At 38.8% G+C, this 20,738-nt stretch overlaps 1 protein-coding gene across 1 annotated transcript in view; it reads left to right on the plus strand.

The window, feature by feature from the left end:
- Nucleotides 1–20,738, plus strand: part of LOC109621337 (NADPH oxidase 5) — a 411,936-nt gene that overhangs the window by 371,514 nt on the left and 19,684 nt on the right. Inside the window, exons 9-10 of the mRNA XM_029870947.2 lie at nucleotides 2,098–2,222; nucleotides 2,338–2,558. Of these exons, the coding sequence (XP_029726807.1) occupies nucleotides 2,098–2,222; nucleotides 2,338–2,558 (346 nt within the window). The remainder of the gene's footprint in view (nucleotides 1–2,097; nucleotides 2,223–2,337; nucleotides 2,559–20,738) is intronic.

Consider the following 20,738-nt stretch of genomic DNA (forward strand, 5'->3'; position numbering starts at 1 on the left):
CCCACCTGTCCACTTTACCCCCACCACCCCTAGGAGGTTCAAAAGAGAAAATAGTTAACATGATCTTTCCTGATACATTTCGTACGTATATGTAAACATGAATATTAGCATGGGACAAACATCAAATTCTCGCTCCAGTCGACTTTTTTGATTCCATTTAGGTCCCATATGAACTGTGCAAAGTTTCATCGCAATCGGTGAAACTATAATTTAGCCCAAGCGGTTCAAAGTTTTCATAGGATTTACTATGGAAAAAGTTACACTTTCAATCAAAAAATCCCAGAGGTCGCCCTTTGTCTCCTTAATTCAAATCGATCAACGTTTCTTGTAGAAATATCATTTGTGAAACTTTCCTTCGAAGACCACAAAACGATTGGATGCTTGTGGAAAAAGTTATTGATTTATTACCGATTAGTGATCCAACGAACGGCTTTTTGTTTTGTTTTATTAGCAGCACTGTAACTGCTGCCTTGGCTGCTGCTGTTTCTGGGGGTGGTGATGCCTCCCGCCACCCCATGCAACAACGGCAGCAGCAGTGCTGCTGATAAAACAAAACAAAAAGCCGCTTGTTGGATCACTAATCGGTAATAAATCAATAACTTTTTCTACAAGCATCCAATAGTTTTACGGTCTTGGAAGGAAAGTTTTACAAATGATTTTTCTACAAGAAACGTTGATCGATTTAAATTAAGGAGACAAAGGGCGATCTCTGGGATTTTTTGATTGAAAGTGTAACTTTTCCCATAGTAAATCCTATAAAAACTTTGATTCGCTTGCGCTAAATTATAGTTCCACCGATTGCGCTGAAATTTTGTACAGTTCATATGGGACCTAAATGGGATCTAAAAAGTCGACTGGAGCGAGGATTTATTTTTCCCATACAAGCGTGTCCCATACTAATGAATATATGAGCGGCAAGAATTTTAGAATGACCTTTCGCGGGTACATGGTTTTACGTGTTTGCACGATCCCAATGATCACCTGAACTAATTTTTATGATTAAGTTCAATGGATTTTAATTACATTTAGAAAGCTACCGATCTGCCAAGCTACTGGTATGGTTTCCATCGGGTGTCGCTTTAGATTGTTTATTTTATCATGCTGCTCAAAGTCAGTTGAGTCCCGCTCAGTTTTTGCTTCGTTATTCTGATAAACATAGCATTGTCGCTTTGCTCGACGTTTATAACCGTGGGCGTATTAAGGTAGGTCATGATTGTTCGAATGCTATGTGTAGGAAATGGTTGAAGAAGAATTCGTTCCAAATTGTGGGGATTCAAATGTACTTCACGCTTCGCGCTCGTAACATGATTTTTAGACTTTATGCCACGAAAAAATGCACCATAAAGTCAGACATTATAGCCTCGGCAATTAAGAATTTATCATGAGCAGTTTTAGTCGGAGAAATGCCTAAGACTTGACTATACACAATTCAGTTTGCTAGGGAAAGTATTGTGGTCAGCTTTATATAACAAAAAAGTTTTATAAAACACACCATAATGAAAAGAACAAAGCTGCCTAAAAAGGCATAAGTTCACCAATCCAAAAATCTAAAATAAAACATATAAAAAAATCTTGGCAAATGATGAATAAACATCTAACTAACTTCTTGCCATCATTGAAGTTTATGAAACATCGCTGTACAAAATAATTAAGAACCTCAATCTTATTAGGGTATTGTACCATTTGGGCAGGTGTACCTATTTTGGGAACTTGTCGCTATAACTAAGTCAATTTCGAACCGATTGATTTGAATTTTTGCTCAGAGTTAGATACTGTACGTGCCTAACTCTGGACAAAATTCAAATCAATCGGTTTGAAATTGACTTAGTTATAGCGGCAAGTGCCCAAAATAGGTACACCTGCCCAAATGGTACAAGACCCTACTTCTCATATTATTCATGGTTTGAAACCTAACCAAATATCGTTTCTATCGTCACATTTCGTCACACCAACAACCTATTGATTTCTGATCCGTTATTTCAATTTCTCATCTACTCTTTCTTAATTTGCATCTGTATCGTTGCCGACCGTGTCATCAAATGGCAAAAAAAAACTTCCGGAACATGGGCACTGTGTTGAAATGATTACCGGCGTCAGATCGAGGACCTCACGATGGCAATGTTCGAAGACGCTGACAAGTTCAACCGGGGAGCCATCACCTATGAAGCACTCAAAAGTCAGCTGGAAAAACATGGTGGACTGCTGGAAAATTTAAGCATCAGGTGAGCATGAAGCTTCAATACTAGGATAGTATTGGAAAGTGTTTTAACACTTTTTTTCGAAATGTATCTATTTAGAAATTTCAACTGATCTCATTCATTGTTCCAATCCCTCCAGCATCGACCGGTGGTTGGTTCCGCTTCCGCAGGAGGACTCCACCCGGAAAAAGCACAAGAAGAAACCGCTACCGCACCAGCTGACGGCACCGTACATCAAGAACAATTACGTCTACCTTTCGTTTCTGTCCGTCTTCATCCTGATCAACGTGGGCCTGTTCATATCGCGTGCGATTCAGTACCGCAAGAGCAACGGATTTGTCATCCTGGCGCGAGCCTGCGGTAAGTGTTTCTCTCCAATGCAATGCTGTAGTGGGTAGTGTACAAGGCGCCAACCGCACTTACAAACGTGGGTTGTGGTCGCCTGCGCTGCGCCTGGCTACCGCCCGATCGGAGCCCGGTAGCAATGAATCAACCACACAAGCAGAAAAGACAACCCGGACAAGTGCGATGCTCTGTACGGACTGGACATTTCGTCGTGTCGTTTCGTGAAAAGCGACATGGAAATAATCACTCTTGACTTGGCCAACAACGCGCGAGGGAAGGTGTTTATGGGGGATGTTGAACGATCGTTATCGGAAAAGTGAGATGTTTAATGGGTACCAGAAAGAAATGAGCAAGAGAACTGCGATAATATACGCACACTTCATTTATTTCACACATGTTTGTGATTTCGCAAACTTTTTTTTACATTTTGTAATTAAAATAAGCTTATGCGATTAAATTTAAATTATTTTATTAAATTGAATGTTGTACCAAATTAAAATTGAAACTGTATTTTTTCACATTCGTTTCTATTTCATTTATTTCAAGTACCTTTGTATCTTTCTTTTGTTTCATTACTATTTTGTTTATTACATACTTACTAAAATAATTTTATTTGAATTTGCTTTTGGTTTTTCAATATTTTTTTACATTTTATTGCCTTGAAGCACTTCTACTTTGGAAGAAACTTTGTTGTTCTTGTTTCAATTTTAATTTTAATTTGTTATTTTGAAACTTTGTAATTTTTCGGCTTTCAGTCACAAAAAAAAAGCGTTGATTGTTTTAAATCATTATTTTGAAAGAGTGTAATCAGTTTTGTACCTTATAATATCATTCTCTAATGCTTTCCTGTGACAGATACGCTTATTTCGACAGGTTGTTAGTTCATCAGTTGTGATCTCCAACACCATTGAGAGCCATTGAGAATTAAATGAAGATTGGAAACATGTTCGTCAACGGCAGCTCTTTGCGGACTGACAATATGTTGCCCAAGTTTCTCGGTCGTGACCTGGTTTTCAAAATGTTTATAATCTTCCAGAGCGGTTAAAGCAGAGAGTGAATCTTATTAGAAAAATCAATGTGTTCAAGGTCCACCGTCCTAGCCTTAATAATGTTGTTCATGCGATTTACATCGCTTTTCAAAGCAGGCATACTATAGTATGTTGCTACTGCCTGCGAGTGGTATTGCGCAAACGAATGAGGTCTTCAGTAAGTCTACCAATGTAATGGTAAAGGTTTTACGCACCGGACGGAACTTGGGAACATGCCGCTCGCTGGCCAAGGATATGACCGAATCGATGTTGTGCAGCTGCCGGTTGATGTCTTCAGGCGTGTTGGGGTGCTGTTCGTAGTCGACGTTGTCATCGACACACTGTCATGGAACAGGCCTTAGTCGACTCGAATGCCGGTTGAACAGGAATCCAACTTCGGCCACCACCGGAAAGTGGTTCGAGCTGAGATCCTGGTGGACATGCTACAGATTGAGAAAAGTGTTAATGTTTTGCAATGTACTTTCAATAAGCTACACTTCCGCTATTACTACAGTTTTGATATTACATCTTTATGTATAAAATATAACGTATCAAAATTTCAATTGATAACTTAAAGTACTTATTGAATAGAAGATGGCTATGATGATTTAAAAAAGCATCTAAAAATGCATGTCCTATTCTTTCTCATGTTAAATTAATTTGTTTTCACGCACAGCTCAATTATCTCAGAGAGGCGCAATCATAAGATAGGGGGGATTATAGGGTTAATAGGATTTAACTCCACATAAATTTCTTAGGTCATTCAAAAGTTAAGGCCTTGTCTACACTCGTAACAATGTATAGGGTACGTTTCAAACTTAGTATATTGCGTTTTATTAGTGATAGAAAATCATTTGTATCATAAGATACTTGTATATACAATACATCTTAGAGGCATCGTGGATCATCCAAACTATTCGGAAGTTGAATTTTTCAATAATTTACTGCTATATTTGAGAGCAAGTGGTTCCCCTCTTCTTTTTCTAGATGAATGTTGAAGATGCGTTTTTCAATGTTAAAAACATTTAAAATGCGTATAGATTTTGTAGAATATTCAAAAGCATTTATGAGAAGGGGCGTGATAAAATCAGCACAATACTGTATGGTTTAAATTTGAAAAATTCTATCAAGAGAAGCACACAAGTATCAGAATTTGCCCATTTGATTCATATATACGAAATTCAAGCCATGGGAGAAAAATTTCCCACGGTATCAAGAATATCAGATAGCCTCAGCTTGTGAGGTCGCCTATAATAATATGGCCCTAACCTTCAGATCTACACTCGTAACAAAGCATGGTGTACATTCAAAACTTACTATACTGTATTTATTATATTTTTATACGCCGGATTGATTTATGTCCACTTTTTACGTCCAAAATATAGATTACCGTCCATTCCAATCATTGCTCTAAACCTTTAATAGTTTTATAAATAAACACATGTATTGTACTGTAAAGCTCGAAAGGACAACAAAGGCCAACCACACGGGTGAAATTCTGATCCCAAAAATGATAAAAACAACTTATGATTTCATGAGCCTAGTGCATTTTAGTTTTATAAAAATACACGATGATTCATGATCATGACAGTATGAACCATTGTCTCGTAACGCCACCAATGCGTTATTTTTTTCTTAAATCATAATGCTAAATCATATTATTGAGATTGTTAATCATGACTTCGGATGCGCATCGCTTATGATTCTGATGGATTTTCTAGGATCATGAAGCTAAATCATCGTACATATTGAGATTTCTAATCATGATTCCGGGTGCGCATCGCTGCAGTGATAGCTCCTGATATCATTATTTCTTATGTTAGATGGCAACATTGTTCGAAAAGAATCATATACACCCGATTCTTTTTTGCAAGGGTCGATTTTGGGCCTTAATTGCGTCAATTTTTAACCGATTCACATACAATTTTGTATACATAGAGACACCGTCAGTACTATCCATGTACAAAATATCTAGTCAATAGGTTTAAAATTGACTGGGTTATGGCAAAAAACAGAACCAGGTGTATTGCTAAATATATACATATCAATGTATGCAATATAAAATAATCTTCAGCATAATTTCAATAGATGTCAAACGCTGTTTTATGTTGCATAGAATTAAACGAAGTTTTTTTTGGAATGCTGGCAACACTGTTGAACTGTAAATAAAAATCTGAATATATAATATACTACAACTGGGATGGTGTCCATGTTCATTGTAGTTTGAAGTAACGTAACACAATATCAGCAGATCATCTAGATTTACCTTGAGTGCTAGTCTTTGTAAAAAATGGATCTTCAGAATTATCTTTGCAACTAGCAACACTGCATAATGTTAAACATCTATCCCGGACCGGATATACAAATGTGGGGGCCCGGGGCCACAGCGTTGTGGGGCTCTTTATAAAGAAGATAAGTTTTGCCCATATAACATTAAAAAAATAATAACCAAGTACAGGTATACCTCGATTTAGTGGACCCTCGATTATATAGACCCTCGATTTTATGTACTTCGATTTTATGTACATTTTACCTCGATTTTATGTACATTTTTTTAAAGATTATTTTTTATAATATTCAATCAGGTAAAAACTTGCAATTTGTATCATGATGGTCTATAATGCAGGGGTTTTCAGCTTTTTGACACGCGGAGCACTTCAAATAAAAATATTTATATATTAATAAAAATGGAATGGTATTTGTATGTCACGAATAGGCTCGGAAACGGATCAATAGATCGACATAATTCTTTCACTGTTGCATTCCTGCAGGGCTCCGACGTGCTCGTAGAGAAAAATAATTACAAAAATCGACCGGGAAAGCAACAAGAACGAGAAAGTTTGAACTTTAATATGCGGGGCATTTGTCAACAGAACTGAATGTCAAAAAACGTAGTAGGCAGGCAGAACGACGTTTGCCGGGACAACTAGTATAAAAATAAATTCTCATGCCTTTCTAACTTTCCCTGGCTTTGTCGATGATCACGATGAGCGGAGTATATGGGATGATTTTCTGGCTATATGTTTTACAGATCCCTTAGCAATGGGGCCCATATAGCCGAGGCGGTAAACGCACGGGTATTCAGCATGACCATGCTGAGGGTGACGGGTTCGATTCCCGGTCGGTCCAGGATCTTTTCGTAAAGGAAATTTCCTTGACTTCCTTGGGCATAGAGTATCTTCGTGCCTGCCACACGATATATGCATGCAAAATGGTCATTGGCAGAGGAAGCTCTCAGTTAATAACTGTGGAAGTGCTCATAGAACACTAAGCTGAGAAGCAGGCTTTGTCCCAATGAGGACGTTACGCCAAGAAGAGAGAGAGAGATCCCTTAGCAATGACAACATTTTTGGCAGATACATGCAAACTGCTCATTCGCCAGATTTTCCCTCAAAGTTTTCCAACAAACTTTTCCTCACCGAGAGTTGTATTATATTCATGATATTTTTGAAAAATGCCTGCTGATTGAATTCCAAAATTTGTAGCCAATTTCTGATGTAATTCTAGTAATATTGAACATCTCCAAAGATCGCTGAAGAAATTTTAGAAGGGATTTTAAAAAAATCTGAAGAAAATCTATATATTTTTTTATCTGTATTAGCACGATTTTTAGCCCTAGGCTAGTTCATCTCGGGGGATCTATATAAATAAAAATGGAATGGTGTTTGTATGTCACGAATATGCTCGGAAACGGGCCAACAGATCGACATAATTCTTTCATTATTATAATCGTGCAAGGCTCCGACGTGTTCGTACGGAAAAATAATTGCACAAATCAACAGGAAAGTGGCTGTTCATAAACCACATAGACTAAAATTTGGACATCTCAAACCACCCCCTCCCCCCTCGTAGACTTCTGTCTATTGAAAAAAATTAGAAATTTGTATGGAGCGTAGACTTTGGCCAGAACCCCCGCCCCTCCCCTCAAAAAGTTTACGTGGTTTATGAACGGTCCCAAAAGCAACGAGACCGAAAAAAATTGAAATTCCACTTTGTGGGCTATTTTCTTCCAGAACTGAATGTCAAGAAACATAGTAGGCAGGCAGAACGTCGTTTGCCGGGACAGCTGGTTATAAATAAATTCCTAAAAGAATTTCTGAAAAAAAATTTTTTTTTGAATTCATAGATGGATTTTCTGAAGAAGTTCCGGAAGGAATACCTGATAACTCCTGGTGGAATATCTAACAAAACCTATTGAGCTATTCAAAATAAAAAATCCTGGAGAAATCCCCCAAATAAAAATCTTTTTTTTTAAGAATTCCTTGAGAAATCTATAGAGGAATTCTTGGAGCAATTGCTGATAAAATATATAGAGGAATAGCCGGCGGAATTTCTGATAAAATCTCTGTGTCAATTGCTGCAGGAATCTCTGCAAGAATGTCTTCTATGGAATGGTAGCAATCCTCTGTAGAAATCTGCAAAATCTGTAGAAAAATTTCTGAAGTAATTCTTGGAGGATTTCCTAAGACTTTCTTAAGAAATCCTTGGAGCAATTTCTGGAAATGAAATGTCCTGAAGCAATATCTGAAGGGATGTGAATACATTTGGGAATCCTTAATAATAATAATCTCTTGTAGAATTTCTAAAGTAATCCTTGGAGACAGTTCTTTCGAAGGCTTCTAAGAAAATTTTGAAGAAGTTTTGAGTTTCTGATTCTCAATGTATCCGTTAATCATATTCTAAAAAAAAGTTCATGGAATATTTTTAAAAAACTTCAAGGAAGGTTGTCTAGATGAATGCATTGAAAAAAATCTTTAAAAATCTCTGTTAAAGAAATCCGAAGAAATTCATAGATGAATTTTTTGAATAATCTATCCAAAATTTTTTGATTTTTTTAACCCATGAAACATTTTTGGAAGCTATCCGTGCAAGACTTTCTTAGGGAGTTCTTGGAGACATTTCTAAATTAACAAAAGTCATGGGAGATTTTCTGAAGGAAAAATCCCTGGGGATGGATCTCACATTTTTTAAAGAGTCCCTGGAGGAATTTCTAGAGAAATCTCAGGAAGTTTTTCTGACAGAAATTCAAATTTAAAAAAAATCCCTGGAGCAATTTCTAAAGCAAACCCCGGAGAATGTTTTAAAATAAATCCTTGAGGAATCGTTTGAGAGAATGTTAAAAGAAATTTCCAAAGCATTTTTCGGAAAAAAAATCTAAAAAAGTCTCGAAAAAAGGATTTTTGAAAAAATCCCTGGAGGAATTCCTACAAAAAAACCTTACACAACTCATTCTGAAACTTATGGAGAAATCACTAGTCAGTGGAATTTCTGTAGAAATTGGAAGTTGCTGTGGGTATTTTTGGTGAAATCCTTGGAAAATTTTTCAAAGTAACCCCAGTTAATAATTTGGAAGGAACTTTTGAAACATTTTCTGAAAAATAGTTTCTGAAGGCATCACTGAGAGTTTTATGAAAGGTATCTCTGGAAAAATTTCTAAAAAAATACCTAAACTTATTTCTGAAGGAACCTCTGAAAGCATTTTTGTTAGTATCCCAAGAGGAATTTCTACCAAAATTAGAAAAAAAGGAGAAATTTCAGAAGAAAATCATGAAAGATACTTTGAAAGAATTCTTTAAATTTATAGAATGGCAGGAACTTCTAAACAAATCTCTGAAGAAAATTTCCAGATGAAAGCATGAAAGATTTTTTTTTTTTGGCTGAATACTCGGACAAGTTTCCGCAAACAAAAATAAAAGGATGTTTTACAAGAATTTCTAAAAAAATTTTTGGGAGATTTTCTAAAGAAATCTCCAAAAGATTCTCCGAACCAATGCCTAGAGAAATTTGTGGATAAATAACTTGAGGAATTTCTGAAGTGATCCCTGAGCAAATTTCTCAAACAATCTTTAAATGATTTGTGAAAAATCATGTAGGAATTGGTGAAGCAATTCTTGTTCAAATTTGAAATATTCTGTAACATGATGACTTGAGGTGGGAAGTTTTATTCGGAGGCCGTCGTAATAGAGTTGAAAATTCTGGGTTCACTTAATATTACTTAACACCTCAGAATTGCAACGAAAGGCGACCGAGTGGATAGCGGCACAAGCCTACATTATTCATACAGAAAGATCGTTCGGCAAATACAGCACAACCAGTAACCACGTTCTATCAAGTGCTTGTCACGAGTCTCTGAATTTCCGCAGGAACCCCTTATGAAATTTCAAGTGGGATCCCTGGAGGAATTTATGAAGCAATTCGTAAAGAAATTCCAGGGTAAATAAATCCTCAGAGACATTTTCAAAGGAATCCCTGAATGAAATTCTGATTTTTTTTTCATTTTTTGGGACATTTATGCAAATAGCGTTATTGTGAAGGTCCATTGCTCGAAATATTGGCTTTTCAATCAACCATACATAGTTTAGGAGACAAAAGATTTCAATCGTAACAAAATAGCGAGATTGTAGTTTATTCGTTATTTAGCGAGAATTACTAATATTTGCCAGAAACTCCGAGCCTTTTATCAAAAACTTAATTATCATGCAGTTTTTATATGTTTTGGTACGTTTTGGTATAAAATTTAAATAAAAATAAAATAAAAAAATTTGCTTCGATTTTATGTAAAATTCGATTTTATAGACATTTCAAAAACTGAAATGTCCACTAAATCGAGGTATACCTGTATGTTAATGAAAGTAATAATGTAGTTATGGAAGGAGAATCTACTACAATAAGCAGAACTAGTAAAAATGTAAATATCCACTGAATTATTTGTAACAGACTTGAAATTCCAGCGTGAAATAAATGATAAAAGAATATTATAAAAGTAAAAAAAATTCAAGAGTGCATTCGCCGTATTGAATCCCAGATTTAGTCGAAATTCAAGCCAGAGTTCATAGAGAAACTGCAAGAATTTATAGTCGAAATGTTCAAGAAATTTCTAGTAAAATTTGTAGTGCAATCGGTGGTATCGTTTTTGCGAAATCCAAAGAGAATTTATATTGGATCTCTGCTGCAATCTCTGGAGAAGTTGCTGGTCGATCATCATAAAGAATGAACACTTAAAAAACAGTTAGAACAACGTCTGTCAGGGAAGGTTTTGGCGACCTTTCAAAAGAATTTTCCACATTACTCTGGCATTTAAGAGAATATTCTAATAAATATTCCAAAGAAATTTATGGTAAGATCCTGATGGAATTTTTGTTTCAATTTCCTATAGAATTTTCCATGAAATTTCTTAAAAAATTTGAGCGGAAAACCCGGAAAAGTTTTTTGCCAATTTCTCCACAAATTTCCACTGAAATTTTCTCAATCCATTTCGTCAGGAGTTTGCCAAGGATTCAACCTCATTTTAGTGAGCAAATCTCTCTTCTCAAAAAATGCGGACTAAAACTTTTCACAATAATCTGCCTTAAGTTCATGCTAGATTTTCTCTAAAAAATGATTCAACATATTTGGTGTTCTTCGATTACTTTTGTATTTGTATTTGTATTTGAATTTGTATTTGTATTTAAAATAATCCATCTGACAATGTTGTCTTAATGAATAAAATATACTAATCTAGTTTAACACAGACCTAATTCTATTAGCAAAACGCCCTGACGACTCATTGAACTCAAAAAGCTCCTCAACTGCCGTAAACGTACGGATACACGCAGACATAGGTTCATAGTAACCATACACGGTGTGATGGAAATTCGGTTGCAACAACGTTGTATCGCGAAGAGATCTGATAGGTGCACGAATATTCAGCAAAGATAGCAGGTCAGGAGCATCAGTTTCGCCATTCAACAGCTTTGCAATCATCAAGGATTGCTGTACTTTCCGTCGTCGATCCAGCGTATCCAGTCCCAGTAGGCGGCATCTATCAGGATATGGTGGCAGATTGTCGGGGTCTCTCCATGGCAAGTTCCTGAGTGCCAAGCGAATGAATCGTTTCTGTATCCGCTCAATCCTGATGCACCACGTAACTTGATAAGGATGCCATACGATCGAAGCATTCTCCAAAATTGGGCGCACAAGAGCACAGTACAACGATTTCCAGCAGTGCGGGTCCGAGAAATCCTTGGCTACTTTGGAAATGAAGCCCAATTGTCGGGTCGCTTTAGAATCAATTTCAGATCGATGCAGATCGAAAGTCATTTTCGCATCCAGCTGAATTCCCAAATCTGTTACACTGGTAACTCTGTCCAAAACATTTCCACTGATATGGTAGTCAAACATGACTGGGGTTTTCAAGCGATGAAAGGTGATCACTTGATATTTCTCCACGCTCAAAATCAATTTGTTTCTATTGCACCAGTCTGCAAATAATGTCAAAGATTTCAGCAGGCGCCTGCAATCATCTTCGGTACGAACCACAATATACAATTTCATATCGTCAGCATAGGCAAGCTTGAATCCTTCGTCTAGAACCAAAGCTGCATCGTTGAAGAACAGAATGAACAGTAGTGGCCCGAGGTTGCTTCCTTGAGGGACTCCAGATTTATTGGAAAACGATGATGAAACACAGCCATCAATTGCCACCCGAAGCTCTCGCCCCGTAAACGTACGATAGTAAGGTAAGACTCCAACCACGAAATTAAATGCGTAGCGACTCCGAGACGGGACAATTTATGCAACAATATCCTATGGTCAATTTTGTCAAACGCTGCCTTCAAATCTGTGTAGATTACGTCCACTTGTGCATTATCTTCCATAGTCGTAATACATTTCGACGTAAAAATAAGCATATTGGTAGTGACCGATTTGGCATGAACCCGTGTTGATCATTAGAGATGTAGCTTCGAGAAGTATTCCACGCATTATAGTTTCAAACAGTTTTGAAGCAGCTGATAGACTAGTGATGCCACGGTAGTTCGTAACATCATGACGATCGCCACGTTTGAAAACGGGTATCATGGACGATTGCTTCCATATACGCGGGAATTTGGCCTGCTGTAGCGAACGGTTGAAAATATCACACAAAGGCTGTGCGAGAGAGCAGATACAGCGACAAATTACAACTGCAGGTAAACCGTCGGGACCTGGAACAAACGATCGTTTAAGTTTTTTCGCTGCCAGTTTGACCATCTTCGGATTGATATTGAATACTCCAATATCCACGACGTCAACGGGTACATCACGGGTTGCGTTTACAATATCCAACGTTGAAGCGGGGTCTGTAGCGAATATAGATGCAAAATGCTTGGCAAATAACTGACACGACTCCTTCGCAGAAACAGCATGTACTTCATTCAGATAGACATTCGCTGGGATTGCATGACTTTTCCGTTTGGAGTTAACAAAACGCCAAAAACCACGAGGATTTCTCCTCAGGCCCATTTGAATACGCAAAACGTACGACTTGTACAGAGAGGCGTTTTTGAAACGGTATGCATTGCTAGCTCGTTAAAAGTTTCGAATACTGATAGGTGTTCGTTGGTGGTGAAGTTTCCGTTGACATGCATTGCGTGCACGTCTCAATTTCCGCAAATAAGGAGTGCTCCAGGCAGGCGAGACTGGCGGTCGGGTTCGAGGGACATTTGAAACAAGCCAGTTATTTAAAACGGTGCAAAAACTTTCAGCCATATCATCGACATCGTAGCAGTTAGTAACAGCGGTCCAATCCACAGTTTGCAAATATTCCAAAAGGGCTACGAAATCTAGCTTACGAAAGTTCAAGGGTCTGTTTTCAGGAGGTCGTTCAGTCCCATCATCACGTACCAAGCATGCGGGTATGGAAAACTCGAGCGGTGGATGGTGAGAATCAACGGGCAATAACGGATCCAAGGAGCAGTTCACCACAGCTTCACAATCTGGTGAACAAAAAACCAGGTCGAGAGTGCGATCAGGCTGATTGCGGACAACATTTCTTTGGACGAGGCACAAATAATCCATTCCATCCAACAGAGTGCTGCTAGCTACCGGTAGTAGAGAATCACTGCATTGAATAGAGTTTTCAGCTAAACACCATCTCATGTGGGGCTGATTATAATCGCCGCATACCAATACAGCATCACCGGGTGAGCATTTCTCGCAAAGCTCATTCATCGAGGAGAGATGATCGTTGATAATACTCACGTTTTGGCTTTTATCCGGTGGAATGTAGATACCACAAATCAATACTTTCCTACCTTTGATTGTCGACGACACACAGATTTGCTCCAACCCTCGACCACATACCGTATGCACAACCCTGCTGGCATATCGCTGGGCAATAGCAATCAAAACGCCTCCAAATCGAGATTTATCGCTATTGGCGGGGCTCCGATCACAGCGGTACACATTAAAACCAGAACCGAACAGCTGCTGCGAGGTAATGCTGTTGTTCAATCCGGTCTCCGTCAAGATTATCACATCGAAGCGGCAATCGCTTGTCGCTAGAAGCAGTTCATCTATCCTCGTCCTTAGGCCACGGACGTTTTGGTAATACATCCAAATAGCATGGTATGTACTATCGCCAGGTGAATCATGGCTGGAAGCAGACAACGTTGACGGGAGAGTATTGTTCTTTATGCTATGGTCAGTGTTGCGAAACTCATGCTCACGAGTAAAAAATACTCACTCACCTTACTCATTTGCGAGTAATGCTCACGCTGTGAGTTACTCGCGTATGAGTATACTCACGCGTGAGTAATGACGTCATACTCTCGCGTGAGTATTACTCACTTGTGAGTAACACTCACGCGAGAGTATGACGTCATTACTCACGCGTGAGTTACTCATTTTACTCACGGTGAGTTTAGTGAGTAAGTTATTTTTATTGGTTTGAAATGATGTTTTCGTTTGTTCTGTACTGCAATGGTGATTATTTATATACAAGGCACAGTTTTCGAGGAAAGGTGGATCTGCTCGAGAGCTTTGGCACCATAGGCTAAAAACTCTTATTGTTTACCTACGCATGCAAAGTAATATCATCAATTAAGAAATCTCTATAGTTCACTACGCTTTGTCAATGGTATAACTTTTTTCGCATACGTCGGGTCACTTTACGGTATTCAATAAAGATGTTTGGCATATATTTACCTACCTTCAAATTAAAAATGGTAGGGTCAATTACAGCATCTCCTAGGTCCAAACATTTAAAACTTTTCTTTTCTGCATACATTTGATCGTTTTTCCCATGTGGCTAGTTTCTATTACTGTGCAAAAATATAGGGCATATAATGGACAAATAGTGGTTTCGCTTCAAAATTACTTGAGTAGGCAAGTAAGGAAAAAAAGTTTTACACTGGTAACGCCTCCCTTGTAAATCTAAAAGAGCTGTAGTTTTTTCTGCGCGGAAAAAAGTCCGTTCTATTTTTCCGTAAGGAAAAGTAACGTTTTTCCTCATACTAAACACTTGATCAGTTTGTAAGTTAAAATTTATAAAAAATAGTAAATTTACTTGAGTACTCAACTTTCGAACATGAAACTTACACACTAAACGCATCCAGCAAAGCAAAAACCAGCAAAAGGAATAGTTGATTTTTAAGCAATTTTTTGCTAGAATCCGGTACAACTTTGTGCCCTATCAGCACAAATTGCTGGATGTTTCATAAAAAAGTGCTTAGACTTGATAGAATTGAAACAAAACTTTATTGGAACTTATGGGTGACAAAAGGAACAAATTGCCAGGGCCCGTAGCATAGTGGCTACACGTTCACTTCATAAGTGGATGGTCATGGGTTCGATCCCAGCCCGGCACTTGCAATTTTTCGTCAGTTGCTCTTCCCCCCGAGAGCAACTGGCACCTGACCCTCTTCAGAGCATATGCTCCAACGGACCCGGACACCTGGATATCGGCTAACGGCAACTCATAATGGACCCCCAATCGGACTGGAAAACGAAAAAGAGCCACACATCAACATCCTCGTGCTCATTATTCTACCATGATAGTGTAGAAAGTGAAAGCAGCGCAACGGCATCCAGTTCGATCTAGTAGAATTATAATAGAATATACAGGGGATACTCAAAATAACTGGGACAGGTAAAATTTTCACTTTTCAAAAAATGTTCAACTCGCTGTAACTTTTTGAAAAAGGCATCAAATATTCTCAAATTTTAACTGTAAGTTCATCAACTAGTTGTGTATCAGTGGTTCAAATTTGGAAAAGATCGGGCTATTCTTCACGAAGATATAAAGATTCTTGAAAAGGGTATAATTATTCGATAGCCAACTTTGAGCTTTTATATCTCCGGATTCAATGAACTGATTGCAATGAAATTTTGACCATTCAAGACTTATATGATGAACTCTTAAAAACGTTTAACTTAACTTTAAATTTTTAACAAGAGAAAAAGTTATAACGATTTCATTCATTTCACGTTTTTTTTAGTAAATTCATCAATTTCTAATATGCATCCCATTACTTTCTCAATTTATTAGCGGCTATGTTGTAACTTTCCTTCAAAACACATTTATATATAAGTCATTTAGAGGGAAATTAATTGAACTATAATTTGCATCTTGAATTTTGAAACGATGTTGAAGTTTTGGATAATTTGGTGTTTTATTAGAAAAATAATCTAATCGTTATAATTTTCTTCAGTGTTAAGAATTTTAAGTTAAGTCAAAGGTTTTCCATAGCTCATCATACAAGTCATGAATGGTCAAAATTTCATTGCATTCGGTTCATTGAATCCGGAGATATAACAGCTCAAAGTTGGCTATCGGATAAATTTACCTTTTTCTAGAATCTTTATAACTCCGTGGACAATGGTCCGATTTTCTACAAAATTGGACTACTGATACACAACTAGTTGATGAACTTACAGTAAAAAATTGAGAATATTTGATGCACTTTTCGAAAAGTTACAGCGAGTTGAACATTTTTTGAAAAGTGATAATTTTACCTGTCCCAGTTATTTTGAGCAACCCCTGTATTTAGGAGCTGTACAAAGTGTAAGTACAGCTTCCAATTGGAATCGCTCACGCAGTGCCCTGGTGGACAAAAGAGCTGTAAATTAGGTAAAGTGATTGAAGAATAAAAAAAGGAACAAATTCTGAAGGAATCCCATGAGCTGTTTCCAGTTTCAGTTTTTTTCATATAAAGTTGGACCACCCTAATTATATGAACCTCGGACCTAAAAAGAAAAAAAAAACTGCCGAGCAAACTACTACCAGTAACATGGCCAGTAATCACACCCAGGTAACCAATAAGCAGCTAAAATGGCTTTAATTCAGCACTATATGCGCCTTTGCAGCAGGTCTGCTGCTATCGAACTGTCAAATTCAAGGTCAAATCGGCTACCAATCGAGCACACCACACGATTCCGTAAAATTACTTTTTCTTAATTGCTATCTCTGCCAACCCCCTGAAGAAAGCGTTAGTTCTTGAAGCCGGCTCGAACGGGCTCGTTTACGAAATTTCTGCCTGCCTTTCAATCTGCTACGTGCGGAAGCGAACTTTGTCGTACGAATTATCGTGCATTTGAGAAACGATCGTTTACACATTTGTTCAATGCGTTTAGTGTTCTTTATTAAATTTACAAGACGCACAAGCATGCAAATACATTTCGTCCATTTAACCTTTTGGAGCCAAGTTTTTTCGCCGCTGTCGACGCAACCTCGCTGGTGTCGAACACGTTTGTTATGCTCGGTTTCATCGCTGGGGTCATATATGACCCTGGCTCCAAAGGTTAAAACAACGCTGAACTCAATTATATGTGAATGTCACGCCTGCCTAACAGAAAAAAATCACTGTTTTCAGCTTAATGCAACCGCCCATTCAAATCAGCACCACATCCTGCACCAAATTTTTGGCTTCACGCCAGTTATAATGGCCATTTCAGGGGATTGATCTCTGTCTACAAGTTTGAGTTCAAACAAAAGCCCTCACGTTAAGCTGTTGGGCTCAAAGGGGACCTCTTCAGGATCGCCCTTAACGGAGCGCTTAGAACTACCAGTAAGATACAATTCACTAGAATAAAAACAAAACAATAGAATTATTGACAAGCAACCTTGTCTACTGATTCAATACATTCGCCCCAATAAAACATACCATTTTAATGTTTGATAGGATTCCAAGCCTTTAGATAAATTTTAAATTACCGTATGAATATGAGTAAAGCATACTCGTGAGTGAGTATGTGCACGTCAATACTCACGAGTGAGTGTGAGTTGTACAGCGCTTACTCAAATGTGAGTAATACTCACGGTGAGTTTAAGGTGTACTGCTCATACTCACTCGTGAGTTTGACTAGTTGTGTGAGTACTCGCTCTTTTCGCAACACTGGCTATGGTACTTGCCTGCATTTGCGGGTTGGAAGACCCTGACACCACACTCGGACACAGGACCGGGATGACTGCTGGTCGCTGGCAGGAATGGCTCGACTGTGCCGAGGGGACTAAGGGCTTCCATTGGGCTGGCAGGCGTGCATCCCGGTGATGACGGAGGCATTGATCGAACAGATGAATTCGTTAGTTGATTGCTGAAAAAAAACTGCAATGCCACCTAGGTCCGAACGTGGTAGCGATTCTGCAGGACAACTGCAAGGCATGGACGTTAACGGCAGATAATTGTTCTCAAAACTATTGTACTTGCCTGCGTTTACGGATTGGAAGACCCCTTCACCACACTCGAACACGGGACCGGGATGACTGTTGGTCGCTGGCTGGAATGGCTCGACCGTGCCGAGGGGCTCAGGGGCTTCCATGAGGCTGGCAGGCGTGCATCCCGGTGGATGCAATCGATTGGATGAAGGAGGCCAAGATGGATTTCTGATCATATGTTGCATCATCTCGATAGTAGGCACACTATTAACATCGTCATCATCATTTTGCGAAGCTAGCGTTACTGGCACGGTTGTCAATTGTCTAGAAGCGATGCACGGATCAGGGACTGCTGAATGATTACAGGAGATGTACTTGCCTTCGATTTCGATTTGGAAGACCCTTACACCACTCCCACACGCAGGACCGGGACGACTGCTGAACGCTGGCTGGAATGGCTCGACTGCGATGGGGGGCTTCAGGGCTTCCAATGGACTAATTTCGGTGCGTCCCAGTAGCAGGTGAGGTGAGCTGGTAGAATATCCGTCCGAGTTGCGGCGATTTACATAGGAGTCTGGTTGATGTCCATTTGATTGGTCAGCGAGCGGCGGTAGTTTTTTGGTTGCTCCATGAACTCCCTAAATGAGAGCCCTTCCAACCAAGTTGACGCCAACAAAGCTTGTTCCTTCAGCGACGGATCGAGACCAATTTTGAAAGAGATAAACGACATGTTTGAAACATCCTTCCCTTTTGGTACCAGACGAATCACGTCGCACGGTGATGAAATATTTAAGCAACGCGCCACAATCTTCTGCACATCATCGGGCGAAATGAGTGGATGAAAGCCCGATAAATACAGCCAGAATTTTGGTGGTGTCGGGGTAGGAATGATGGAGCCGATTGATAAATCGCTGAGATCAATGGCCCTGGTACCACGATCGATATTTAGAGCGGTGGAGTCATATTGCTCGGCTTCCACACGCGGACGTTTTACTCCAATTTTTGGCCACTTGCGGAATGAAGGCGTAATCGATTGGTTCACTTGATTTCCACCGAGTTGACCAGACGACAACACATCAACCTTCTTGGTCAATTTACCAACGGCATCGGCGAGCAGTTGAACTTGTGAAGATAAATTATCCGACGTATGATCCGCTTGAGCCGATGACTGGGTATTTAGTTTATCGTTCAGGTAGCATTTTATACTCCGACCGTTCAATTCGACCCAGCAATCGTTGCAAATAAACATCGCTTTGCCCTGCGAGAGAATGTCTCGATTTGCTCGGTGATTGAAGCCGCAGCACTGCTGGCTAATGTGAAAAAAAGCCTCGCAGAAGCCACACCACACGGGCTCAATATCGTTGATCTCCAGCTTGCATTCTTTGCATTGTTTTTTCTCCATCGCCAATTAGGGGCTGTCCATAAACCACGTGGTCATTTTTTGGGACTTCTCAAACCAACCCCCCCCCCCCCCCCCCCCGTGGTCATTAGTCCATACAATTTTTTTTTCTTCCATACAAAATGGTCATTGGCCGAACCCCCCCCCCCCCTCATGAGCACGTGGTTTATGGACAGCCCCTTATCAGCTTCCAATGGATCGAATTCAATTTATCCAGAGCACAAGAATTATTAACTGATTCACAACACAACGGACGCAACAACGGTTACAAATTTTTAACAAGTATTACACGACGAAAAACGTTAAAATAGTAGACGACTACTGCGCGAGATTGTTTACAAATCGTACACATTTGCTATCTTAAGCTGCTTCAGTAAAATCAAACTCAAGAATTCCAAAAATACTTCTAAATTTCTAATAAAACTCCTTTGATTCTTTGAAGCACTTTGTGGAAAATTCTTAAAAATGTTTTCAGAAAAAAAAAAACCAAACAAATTTAAGAACTTTATTACTCTGTTATTTATAGAGGTTTGGAGTTCCTCTAGAATTAAGTCGAAGGTTTTTTCTTAATGATGTCCGAAAATTTTTCTTAAGCAAATGTACAACAAAAATAAATGTTAATAAATTTTGGATGTAAAATTTGAAATTTCATTAATAGATGGACAAGTATCTGCAGTCTTACTCAAAAGAATTGTATACATCGTGACAGTAGTAGTCAGTAAGAGAAACGTCTTGCACCAATTTTGTTTTGCTTCACATTTTCTTTTCGTGAAGTAGAATTTTGTGGAGGTTCCTAAAATGTGGGGGCCGAAGGCCCTGCCAAACCCTCTAAATCCAGCACTGCATCTATCACTACAATTTTAACCCTTTGGAGCCGGATAGTTTCGCCACTGCTGCCGCAACCTCGCTGGCCTCGAATACGTTTGTTATGCTTGGTTTCATCGCCGGGGTCATATTGACCCCTCCGGCTCCAAAGGGTTAAGACAATATATCGAATTCGATTGTTCAGTTAAGATTATGTAGAAGTCAAGTGGCATCTTTAACGTCATTCTAAAATACAGAATTTTTTTACGTTATTTAAGGACAAGGTTTTTGGAGTACACAGCTCAAATTTTCTCGAGCATAAATCTAGAAAACCGTCAAACGAATCTGGATGAAAATGTAACTCAATGTATACTGCGCAAAAGCAAGCATCAAGTTTCAATTTCAGCCAGATACGTTTGACGGTTCTCTAGATTTGTGCTCGAGAAAATTGGAGCTATGTATTCCAAATACGTTGTCCTTAATAACACATATTTTTTTAGTAGCTGGCAACGCTGGTCATGTACATTTAAATATAGCTCAATATCACAAATCTGGTGAGAAATAGGCCATTC

This window comes from Aedes albopictus, chromosome 2 (assembly GCF_035046485.1).
Source record: "Aedes albopictus strain Foshan chromosome 2, AalbF5, whole genome shotgun sequence".
NCBI classification, from domain to species: Eukaryota; Metazoa; Arthropoda; class Insecta; order Diptera; family Culicidae; genus Aedes; species Aedes albopictus.